The following is a 12678-nucleotide window of genomic DNA, read 5'->3' on the forward strand; positions in this document are numbered from 1 at the left end:
CATGGCAGTGGAAAGACACATCATCATGGCACTCAATTTTAGATTCATGTCCCCTGCCATTGCCAACCCATTCAATATCAAATTGTACCCAATAGTTAAGTTATTTGCATTGCATCTGATAAACATAGAAAATAGGAGCAGAAATAGGCCATTCAGTCCCTCAAGCCTACTCCGCCACATATTATGATCATGGCTGATCATCCAACTCAATAGCCTGATACTGCTTTCCCCCCTGTTGTTTGATCTCCTTCACCCCAGGAGCCATACTCCTTTTTGAAAACATATAAGCCAAAATTCTCCTGTTTTGATTGCCCCAATACCACTGCCAGCAAGAACGGAAAATTCAACACTCAGCTAAATCTCCACTCACTGCAGCGAGACCAAAGTATCCCAGCCATGACTGAGGGCAGGGAGTTCTAACCACAATGTTTTGGCCTGTTTTTGATAACAATGTTTTGATATTAAAGGCTTATAATTTAAAAAAGAACAAGCGCCTATTACATATGACAATGAGATCCTTGATTAAAGTAAAATATAATTTCTACTTGTCATATAATTGCTTATATTAATTGTCTAATCTGCAAGAAAGCTATATTATTATTTGAACGTTTTAATTACATTTGCAAAAACATAAGCTAAGATTTAAAAACAATGTATAGATAATACATACATCATAATTTAGACATTTTTGAAGAAGTATGGATCCATTTTCTGAGTTAATTTTAAACACATTTGATGGGATTGAAGGATTTTGAGAAACAATTGAGTAGGAAACTTTTCCATTACCACGCCTTGCATCATCAGGGTCTTTTGCTTCAACACTGCAGATTTCTTTACCTAAAGCATAGAACATTAATTACTCGGTAAACATACGTGGCTAGAAAAATCCGTGCTGCTGTAATTATACCCCATGAGGAGACATGTCTACTTAAAGAGAAGATACTGAAAACATTTGACAGTTTGGTCAATATTTGACAGTAAAGATGTTTGAGGTGCAAGGCTATCTGCCGCCTCCAGCAATATTGCACCTGAAATATTAATCTTTTGTCTTTCAGATGTTGCATTTCCAGCAATATTGGTTTTCATCTCAGATTCCCTGCACACATGTAACCTTACAATCTTACAACTGTATAATCAATTACTATGAACGTTGCACGCTCGGAAACCAAGTACAGTCTTGGAAAATATATTTGTTTCACTATGGTTCAGCTGGTAACATTGAGTGGGTTCTACTTTCAAGCTCCAAGACTTGAATGCAAGGTAACGCTTCAGTGAAGTTTTGAAGAAGTGCTGCATTGGTGTTCAAGCCTCATCTGCCTGTCCAAAGTAAATGAGGAAATTGTGTTGATCCTTCATGTAAATTACTGTGTAAATTGGCTATACTGCTTTCCTACATATCTATCTAATAATACATACATATCATAAAACAATTTGCTGATCTGAGTTATCTTATTAAAGATGTAATAATCATAGAATCCCTACAGTGCAGAAGGAGGCCATCTGACCTATCGAGACTGCACCAACAACAATCTCACCCTAGCCCCATAACCCCATGTATCTACCCCCTCCAGTTCTCTTGACACTAAAGGGCAATTTAGCATAGCCAATCAACCTAACCTGCACATCTTTGGAGTGGGGGGAGAAACCAGAGCACCCGGAGGAAATCCACGCAGTGAATGTGCAAACTCCACGCACACAGTGACCCGAGGCCAGAATTGAACCTGGATCCCTGGCACTGTGAGGCAGCAGTGCTAGCCACTGAACTGCCCCCAGTATTCAATAAAAGTGCATACAGAAAGAAAAAAATGGATAGTCTTCACAGGCAAGCTGCAAACCTCACAACTACTCTGTGGAAAAGAGGCTGATCAAGTTTCAGGATCTTTTGAACACCTTTCATAGAATATTGTCCGTATCCCATTGTAATGTCAATGTGCTCGACTCAGCAAGATTTAATGTCGGACTGGAGAATAGCACCACCTTTGGAATGATAAAGAACACAAATAAGAGTAGGCCATTCAGCCCTTTGAGCCTGCTCCGCCAGTCATTCATTCATGATGTACAGAGTCACAAATTAATAGACACTGAGAGAACAGTCGGGAAGGAAAAACTGTGATAAAGCTGTGAGAGGAATTCAAAGGTGAAATTCTATGAGTACAGTTTAGCCATGTTTCCACAAAGTAAAGGAGAAAAGAGTGTGCTGCCAAATCTCAAGCCCGTGGTTATCCAGAAGGATACAGGCCAAGATAAAGCAGAAAAAGAAAGCTTATGATTGTCATTAAAGGTTTAATACTATAGAAAGCGTAGAGGAATACAGGAAGTAAAGGGATGAAATAAAAGTGGAAATTAGGAAAGCAAAGGGAGTATATGAAAAATTGACAGGTAAAATCAAAGAAAATCCTCAGATGTTTTACCAATTCTCTAAGAGCAAGAGGTTAACTATTGAAAAGATAGGGCCTATCAGAAATGTACATATTAACTCGTGAGTTGATTCAGAAGATATGGGCCAGGTTTTCAATAAATACTTTGCCTCTGGCTTCACTAAGGAGAGGGATGATGTAGACATTCTAGTTAAAGAGGAATTTGAAATACCAGATAAAATAAGCATAGTGAGAAAGAAAGTACTGGAGAGATTGGCATCCTTGTGGGTGGATAAATCACCAGAGGCAGATGGATTGTATCACAAACTGTTGAAGGAAGCCAGGGAGGAAATGGTAGATACTGAGGATCATTTTCCAATCCTCACTAGATAGACATGAGGTACCGGGGGATTGGAGGTCTGTATATGTTGTACCATTACGTACAAAGGATATGTGGGATAGGCTAGAAAGCTATATACTACTCAGTCTGACTTGGCTGGTGGGCAAATTATTGGAAACAATTCTGAGAGACAGGATAAACAGTCACTTAGAAAGACACAGATTGATCAGGGATAGTTATCGTGACTTTGATAGGAGAAGATCACGGGCAAAATTTTCCCAAAAAATGACTAAGGGGATGATTCTCCCAAATTGGGATTAACTGCCCAAGCCAGCAGAAAACCTGGAGAGATGGAACAGTTCAGCTACAACGCCCTCCCATCCCAGCAGAGAGTGGTGAGATCAACACTTGCCCACCGCCTCAGCCTACACAACCCCCAAGACCCTTGATGGAGCCTTCTTCGGCAGCAGCAGTGGGTTAAATGGCACTAGACTTCCTCAAGCCCCCTAGGGACCCAAGGCACCAGGCCAGGGTGTCAGTGACAGGGTATCAGGGGCGGCACAATGCCAGTGGTTAGCACTGCTGCCTCACAGCACCAGGGACCCGGGTTCAATCCTGGCTTCTTTCACTGTTTGTGCGGAGTTGACACGTTCTCCTCTTGTCTGCATGGGTTTCCTCCAGGCGCTCCGGTTTCCTCCCACAGTTTGAAAGACACGCTGATTAGGTGCATTGCCCATGCTAAATTTTCCCTCATTGTACCCAAACAGTTACTAGAGTGTGGCAATTGGGAATTTTTACAGTAACTTCATTGCAGTGTTAATGTAATCCTACTTATGACGTTAATAAATAAATTTTAAACTTTAAAAAAACTGTGCACTGCCAAGGTACTAAATCTGAAGAGAGGCTGAGTGGGGATCTGAAGAGAAAGGGGGCCAGAGTGGGGGTGCCTCAGAGGGGCGGGGCCTGGTTTCACAGAGATCGAGTGCCATTTCTAAAGGGTGCCCCAATGTCAACCTGAAATTGAGGACTCCCCCTCTCCCCCACAGAAATCGAGTAATCCCCCTCCCCACATTCACTTATTGAGGGAATGTTTCCCTACCCTGTTCCCAAAAAAATCATCAGCATCAGGGTATTGGAGCCCTCCCATGGGTCCCTCTTAATAACCCTCTTTATGAACCCCCCTGCCCATAGGCTAGGTGTTAGATTTGGAGGTAGGTAAACACTTTGGTGATAGTGACCACAATTCAGTTACGTTTACATTAGCGATGGAAACGGATAGGAATATACCACAGAGCAAGAGTTATAGCCAGAGGAAAGGAAACTATGACGTGATTAGGCAAGATTTAGGATGCATAGGATGTGGAAGGAAACTGCAGGGGATGGGCTCAATTGAAATGTGGAGCTCGTTCAAGGAACAGCTACTGCACTTCCTTGATAAGTATGTACCTGTCAGACAGGGAGGAAGTGGTCAAGCAAGGGAACCGTGGTTTACTAAAGAAGTTGAATCTCTTGTGAAGAGGAAGGAGGAGACTTACGTCAAGATGAGAAGTGAAGATTCAGTTAGGGTGTTTGAGAGTTATAAGTTAGCCAGGAAGGACCTAAAGAGAGAGCTAAGTAGAGGCAGGAGGGAACATGAGAAGTCTTTGGCAGGTAGGATCAAGGAAAACCCTAAAGCTTACTGTAAAGCTTTCTAAAGGTATGTCAGGAATAAAAGAATTATTAGGGTAAGATTAGGGCCAGTTAAGGACAGTAGTGGGAAGTTGTGCGTGGAGTCTGAAGAGATAGGAGAGGGGCTAAATGAATATATTTTGCCAGTATTCACACAGAAAAAAGACAACGTTGTTGAGGAGAACACTGAGATACAAGCTATTAGACTAGACAGGATTGTCTAGTCTAAGAAGGAGGTGTTATAAGGAGGAGGTGTTAGCAATTCTGGAAAGTATGAAAAAAGATAAGTCCCCTGGGTTGGATGGGATTTATCCTAGGATTCTCTGGGAGGTAAGGGAGGAAATTGCAGAGCCTTGGGCTTTGATCTTTAGGTCATCATTGTCTACAGGAATAGTGCCAGAAAACTGGAGGAAAGCAAATGTTGTCCCCTTGTTCAAGAGGGGAGTAGAGGCAACCCTGGTAATTATAGACCCGTGAACCTTACTTCTGTTGTGGGCAAAGTTTTGGAAAGGATTATAAGAGATACGATTTATAATCATCTACAAAGGAATAATTCGATTAGGGATAGTCAACACGGTTTTGTGAAGAGTAGGTCGTGCCTCACAAACCTTATTGAGATCTTTGAGAAGGTAACCAAAGAGGTGGATGAGGGTAAAGCAGTTGATGTGGTGTATATGGATTTTAATAAAGCGTTTGATAAGGTTTCCCACGGTAAGCTATTGCAGCAGATACAGAGGCATGGGATTGAGTGTGGTTTAGCAGTTTGAATCAGAAATTGGCTAGTTATAAGCAGACAGAGGATGGTGTTTGATGGGAGATGTTCATCCTGGAGGTCAGTTACTAGCGGTGTATTGCAGGATCCGTTTTGGACCGTTGCTGTTTGTCATTTTTATAAATGGCCTGGATGAAGGTGTAGAAGGATGGGTTAGTAAATTTGCAGATGACACTAAAGTCGGTGGAGTTGTGGACAGTGCGGAAGGATGTTGCAGGTTACAGAGGGACATAGATAAGCTGCAGAGCTGGGCTGAAAGGTGAAAAATGGAGTTTAATGCAGAAAAGTATGAAGTGGTTCACTTTGGAAGGAGTAGTAGGAATACAGAGTACTGGGCTAATGGTAAGTTACTTGGTAGTGTGGATGAGTAGAGAGATCTCGGTGTCCATGCACATAGATCTCTGAAAGTTGGCACCCAGGTTGAAAGGGTTGTTAAGAAGGCATACAGTGTGTTAGCTTTTATTGGTAGAGGGATTGAGTTTCGAAGACATGAGGTCATGTTGCAACTGTACAAAACTCTGGTACGGCCGCACCTGGAATATTGTGTACTGTTCTAGTCACCGCATTATAGGAAGGATGTGGAAGTATTGGAAAAGGTGCAGAGGAAATTTACCTGGATATTGCCTGGTACGGTGGGAAGGTCTTATGAGGAAAGGCTGAGGGACTTGGGGCTGTTTTCATTAGAGAGAAGGAGGTTAAGAGGTGGCTTAATGGAGGCATGTAAGAAGATCAGAGAATTAGATAGGGTGGACAGTGAGAGCCTTTTTCCTCGGATGGAGATGGCTAGCACAAGGGGCCATAGCTTTAAATTGAGGGGTGATTGATAGAGGACAGATGTCAGAGATAGGTTCTTTACTCAGAGAGTAGTAAGGGCGTGAAATGCCCTATCTGCAACAGTAGTGAACTCACCAACATTAAGAGCATTTAAATGGTCATTGGATAAACATATGGATGATATTGCAATAGTGTCAGTTAGATGGGCTTTAGATTGGTTTCACAGGTTGGCGCAACATCAAGGGCAAAAGGGCCTGTACTGCGCTGTAATGTTCTATGCCCTCCCATTCAAGATACCAAGAAGGTTTGGCTCTGGTGCCAAACACGCTAAATCACTCACCCATGATTCTCCTACCCCACCCCACTCCAATATATTCCATGTTGGACATGACAGGGCTGGAAAATCGTGGCCCATAACTTACTCACTTAATAGAATATTTTGAGGAAGTAACAAGGAGGAATGATGAGGGTAGTGCAGTAGATGCTGTCTACCCGGATTTCAGTAAGGTCCCACATGGCAGACTGGTCAGAAATCTCCTGGGATACAGGAAGGTGTCAAGTTGAATCTAAAATTGGCTTAGTGACAGGGAACAAAGAATAAAAGCTGATGGATATTTTTATGAATGTGAAACAGTTTCCAGTGGTATTCTTAGGATTCACTGTTGGGACCCTTGCTGTTTGTTGTATGTATTGATGATTTAGACTTAATTGTGGGAGGCATGATTGGGAAATTTGTAGATGACACAAAAATTGACCATGTCGTTGATAGTGAAGAGAATAACTATCGACTCCAGAATGGTATCAGTGGTTTGGTTGAGTGAGCGGAGAAGTGGAAAATGGAATTCTATCTGGAAAAGTGTGAGGCAACGCATTCAGGGTGGTCAAACAAAGCAAGAGAATACTCAATGAACAGGCGGATATTGAGAGAGGTTGAGGAAGTAAGGGAGTTTGGAGTACATGTACGCAAGTCCTTGAAAGTGGCAGGACAGGTAGATAAGGCGGTCAAGACAGCATATGGAATGCTTTCCTTTATTGGACAAGGTATTGAATACAATAGCAGGAATGTGATGCATGAACTGCATAAAGCACTGGTTTGGCCACAGCAGGAGTTTTGTGTACATACATTACAGGAAAGACATAATTTATATGGACAGTGTGCAGAGGAAGTTTACAAGAATATTGCCAGGATTTGGAAACTGCAGCAACGAGGAGAGGCTGGAAAGGCTCGGGTTGTTTTTCTGGTTCGGGATGCGGGGGGGCGGGAGCGCAGATGGATCTCTGGTGGGACAGGATATGGTGCTCTTTCAAAGAGTGGGTGCAGACTCGATAGACTGAATGGCCTCCTTTTGCACTATCGGGTTTCTATGGATTCAATGATATAAATTAATGAGTAATGAATAAAGATGAATCTTAGAATGTGAAAGTCAAATTATGTTTCTCTGGCTCACTCCCAGTCTCAGGATACTTATTCTCTAGCCTTCAGCTTCAATCACTGTGTGAACTGGTGTGAATGCGTTGGTGTGTGTGTGGGGCTGAGACTAAGGGCCTGATTTTACCATTTTCATTCTAAGCGCTGAATCTGGGCATAATTCAGATCCGACTTGGAAATCTGTTCCCAGGTGCCCCCATATGCACTTAGCCTGAAAAAAAATTGCATGTTTGAAGTGTGCTGTGGGTGGGGCTTATCGCGTCTAAAATGCTGCAGCTCTGATCAGAGCTTTGAACTGCGCATGCTCAGTAAAAAAAATTTGAAAAATATCGTGCCCCTGTCACATCGCTCCAAGGCCACAAAAGGCAGATAAAACAGTCCAGAAGCGATGGCCCCACAGACATCACCCCACCCCCACATCCCCCTTATCCACCCAACCCCCACTACTCAGACCAATTGCGACCCTCTTCCCTCACCCCCCACTGACCACCCGCAGAGTGGCAGCGACTCCCCCTCCTCCTGCCTCAGCCCCTACCCCCTCCCCACCAGAGATCCATCTGGCCTCCCTGCACCCCCCACCTCCCCCTCCCCAACAGAGATTCATCTTACCCGCCTCCTCCACACACCCCTCCCCGCACCCCCTCCCCACCAGAGAACAATCAGGCTTCCCTCCCCCCCCTCAACCAGAGATACATCTGACCCGCCTTCCCCCCCTCACAGAAAATGATCTGACCTGCCTCCCTCCTCCTCCACCACTGATTTGAGTCAGAGAGCCATTGGAAATTCTGAACTCGCCTCTTCAGACATTCGGCTAAAACAGACCCTTTGCAGAGCATGTCTGTTTTGCACCGAATCTGGATGGGTGAACGCAATGGTAAAGGGGGAAATGCTGGTCAAGTTGAGCCCATTAATTCAATTTAAATGCATACAAATGCATTGGCCTTGGTAAAGTGAGCACTTGGGCAGACATGAGCACAGATTACATTAATGGCCTCACACCCAACTTTACCAAGTTTTCTCGCCTGAAAACGGGCAAAGCAACGCAATGGTAAAATAGGGCCTTAGAAGTGAGCCAGGCTCCCTCACACACACACTCAAACATTCTTGCTCGTACACAGTCACACACACACACACACACTCACTCACACACACACTCTTACTCACACACATTCATTCTCTCACTCATGCACAGCAGGCAGTTCCTGTTCCCTACCCCCACCAGCAGGTCCACACAACCTGCAAGAAGGTGGTGGAGATTGTAACTTACAAATTACAAGTCAATGACCTCAAGGAGATTGAGATCAAACTGATGGAATGGCATGGTCTAGGAGGAAGTGACTCAGACAGGCAAATCATCATAAAAACATAGAAACGAGGAGCAAGAGTAGACCCTTCAGCCCTTCAAACCTGCTCCACCATTCGTTATGACCTTGGCTGACCATCCAGTTCAGTAGGCTGATCCTGCCTTTTCCATTGATCCCCTTCACCCCAAGATCACGCAAAGTGACTGATGCTAAAGTAAGTCGAGCTGATGGATATGTACCCATTGTCCAAGAAACTATCTAAATATGTATAATGAACCATCTCTTTTGAAAAAAATTAAAAACATCCATGCTAAATCATTTAAATTGAGCAGATAGGGAAGAACATAAGAACAAGCAACTTGGGAACAAGCTCCTACCTGGGTATGTATTTTCCCTTACATCAAATTTGTATATGTCTTGGGTGAATTCAGGTGCATTATCATTGATATCATTCACAACAACTCTATATAACATATGATCATCTAGAACTTCTAAAGTTTCCTTGTCCAGAGCATCGACTTGAAACTAAATGTGGAAAACAAAAAGAATTCATTGTTATTCAAAGCTGGATTGTATCATAAGAAATATGAAGGCATTCAACATTTCTATTATTTAGGTTAAACACGCAGAAATTTGACTTCAAATTGATCTTATACCAATTGATTTGATTTCACATTTATGTTTTTAGCATTGCACTTTAATTGTCATGAACTTCATCACAGGCAGCACACCTAGCTCTTGTTTTGTAATGTGTTATTTTTAAATTGAAATTACCTTATTCACCAAATGGCAACTTCAGTAATATTTTGCCTTTGATATAGATAGACCATAAGATATAGGGGAAGAAGTAGGCCATTTGGCCCATCGTCTGTTCTGCCATTCAATGAGATCATGGCTGATCTGATATCATCCTCAACTCCACTTCCCCCCATAACCCTGGATTCTCTGACTGGTACTTTAATGCAGTACTGGCAGAATGCTGCACTGTTGGAAAGTGCAGCCCTCTGAATGAGGTGTTAAACTAAGGTCCTATTTGTACTCTCAAATAGAAGTAAATGATCTCCTACTGTAAAATGATTCAAGTCGGCATCCTGCCCATCGTTTATCCTTGAACAAACACTGGCAAAAATAGTTGATCTCATTGCTGTAGAAAGAAAAAATGAGTAAAATTTGAGAAATGCTTGGCACTGGTCCTAACTGGAGTTCCATTCTAAGACTTAAAGACCAGTGAGGACCAGTACCAATCACTTCTTAAGTTTTACCCGTTTTTCCTTTTTGGGATGGTGAGAATAGGGCGGGGAGAGTGTGTTTGGTGTGCACCAATTGGCTGCTGCATTTCCTACTTTATAACAATTGTTACATTTGAAAAGTACCTCATTGGCTGTGAAGCACTTTGGGACATCCTCAGGTTGTGAAACGTACCATACAAATGTAATTTCCTCTAAGTGAGCCATCCATAATTGGGTTATGTTTTGTGGTCAACACATTTTATAGTATCAACAAAATCTGCTAGGAATGGCTGAGTTGTTAAGCCAGCCCGCAGCACACTGCACTAACTGCATTTAATTTTGTGAGGTGAGAACATTGGACTAAGTTCCCAACTCATCTTTAGCCTGGTACAGTCCTAGGCCAGAATTCTCTGGCCATTCATGCCATCAGGATTCTCTGGTCCCCGTGGCAGTGAACAATGATTTGGTTGAGTGCCAAATTTTCCTTCCTTGCTGGCAGCAGCGGCAGGACATGAACAGCCAGAGAATTTCAGCGATTGAGTCAGAGAGCTTTACAGCACAAAAAGAGACCCTTAGGCCCATCATGTTTGTGCTGGCCACTAAGCACTTATCTATTCTCATCCCATTTTCCAGTGCCTGGTCCATAACCTTGTATGCTATGGCACTTCAAATGCTCATCTATATGCTTCTTAAATGTTATGAGGGTTCTTATATTATGCTGTTGTTAATTTATTAGTATCCTTATACTGACAGATAACTTAATAGTAAAGGTAAAAATCTAGTTACTAGCTTAATCAAGGTAGTATAGATTCAAATTGACCTTATACTAATTGATCTTATATCAATCAGGTCATGGAAAAAAATCACTCTGGGATATGTTCATTCCATCACCATTTAATTGTGTCTTACCCCTATTTCCTGTCTAGTGGTTAACCATATTAACACCTGGCATGTGGACAGATGTATAGAAAGTCAATGCATACCAGGGAAATGAATCCTGTTGTATTTTCTGCCTTGAGTATATGCAGAGATGACACACCATTTCTTATATATGAACAAGGTTTTATTTACTATCCTTCTAAAATGTCTGCTACTCAGTAGTGTAGATTCTGGCTTTCAGTGTTTCTGTTCCTCAGTAACCACACCCAGTTTTGACTAAAAACTTACAGAACAGTGAAGAGTCAACAGGCAAACATTATCAAGTGTCGAACAATTGAATGCTACAAATCCTGTGATGTATTCTCTTCCACTTTCATCTTTACAACTGTTAGGTCTTGTGTCAAACGTTCAAAAGAGTGAGGGAGATGCCATGTTCATCTCTTTTAGCTGACAAAACAAGGACCTGCACTAACCCAGAAGTTATAACGTTGAGTACCAACCACATACAGCATGAAGGCTACCTACCTCCTGTGCGGCAACAGAATGGGAGACCTGCTGCAGCAAAATACAAGCCCTAACCTGATAGAACACAGTGTCAGAAGCCAGCTGCTATCTCTAGTATTGAAATGACCTTGAGACAAGACAATCAGACAGAATCTTTATAGTGGTCACAAGACCAACAGTACATGTGACCCAATTCTGCCAAACCATAAATTCTAAGTTAGTGAGTGGTTGTATAAGCTGGAAATAAGTAACGCTAAATTGAAATGGAAACAATTTCATAATTGCACTCTTGCATCAGTAAATGTTGAAGTTAGATGGATATGAGACTTCCAGGCAATATGGAGACATTGTGGTACAGTGGTCAGCGTTGCTGCCTCACAGCACCATGGAATTGGGTTCAATTCCAGCCTCGGGTGATTGTCTGTATGGAGTTTGCACATTCTCCCTATGTCAGCTTGGATTTCCTCTGGGTGCTCCAGTTTCCTCTCGCACACCAAAGATGTGCAGGTTACGTTGATTGGCCATGCTAAATTGCTCCTTGATGATGCAGTGGTATTAAGAGGGGAGGTTCCTGTGACGTTAGTGGTGGGGTGGGAAGTAAGGGAGCACTGCTAAAAGATGGGTTGGGGATCATATGGAACATAATGTCAGAAGTTAGCTCCTGTCTCAAATATTGAAATGACTTTGAGACAAGACAATCAGGCAGAATCTTTATAGCGGTCAAAAGACCAACAGTACATGTGACCCAAATCTGCCAAACCATAAATTCTACATTAGTGAGTGGTTGTATAAGCTTGAAATAGCTCCCCTACTTCCCACCCAACCACAAACATCTCAGGAGCCTCCCCTCTTAATACCACTACATCATTAAGGAGCAATTTAGCATGGCCAATCGACATAACCTACACAGCTTTGGTGTGTGGGAGGAAATGGAGCACCCAGAGGAAATCCAAGGCAAATGGAGTCCGAGGGGATGGGTGGCAGAACTTAGGCAAAGATCCCAAATTGGAAAACACAGCCAGTCGTAGAAAACCCTCAGCCTTTCCAGCTGAGACCTGAGCAAGGTAACCTGCTGGTCATCGTCGCATCCCTAACTCGCTCCCACTGGTCTCAGAATTGATATTGGGCAGGAAGTGGCCATTTGTTAACACTAATTCATCCCTTAAGGGTCTCAGTTGGAGTAAGAGCAGGGATTGACCATTCCCCATAAAATTGCAGACAGGTTGGTGATGGGTGGGAGGGTTACCCATGGAATTTTATTCCCTCCCTGCATGTAAACCCTCTGGCGGGTGGGGTCCTGAAAATTCTCTCCCAGAAGTGGCATAAATGTGCAACAGTGCTAGAGAAGTTCAGACGATGTGTTGAAATTAAGAACATAAGAACATAAGAAGTAGGAGCAGGAGTAGGCCATCTAGCCCTTCG

General features: G+C 42.8%; 1 protein-coding gene across 3 annotated transcripts in view; it reads right to left on the reverse strand.

Moving 5' to 3' along the window:
- LOC145353947 (cadherin-like protein 26) overlaps nt 1-12678 on the reverse strand; it is a 78102-nt gene that overhangs the window by 45975 nt on the left and 19449 nt on the right. For all 3 annotated transcript variants that reach the window (XM_080204965.1, XM_080204967.1, XM_080204966.1), the window contains exons 4-5: nt 9022-9169; nt 671-837 (exon numbers count right to left, since the gene is read on the reverse strand). In XM_080204965.1, the coding sequence (XP_080061091.1) occupies nt 671-837; nt 9022-9169 (315 nt within the window). The remainder of the gene's footprint in view (nt 1-670; nt 838-9021; nt 9170-12678) is intronic.

Source organism: Carcharhinus amblyrhynchos, chromosome 16 (assembly GCF_965287045.1).
Source record: "Carcharhinus amblyrhynchos chromosome 16, sCarAmb.v2.hapA, whole genome shotgun sequence".
Lineage (NCBI taxonomy): Eukaryota > Metazoa > Chordata > Chondrichthyes > Carcharhiniformes > Carcharhinidae > Carcharhinus > Carcharhinus amblyrhynchos.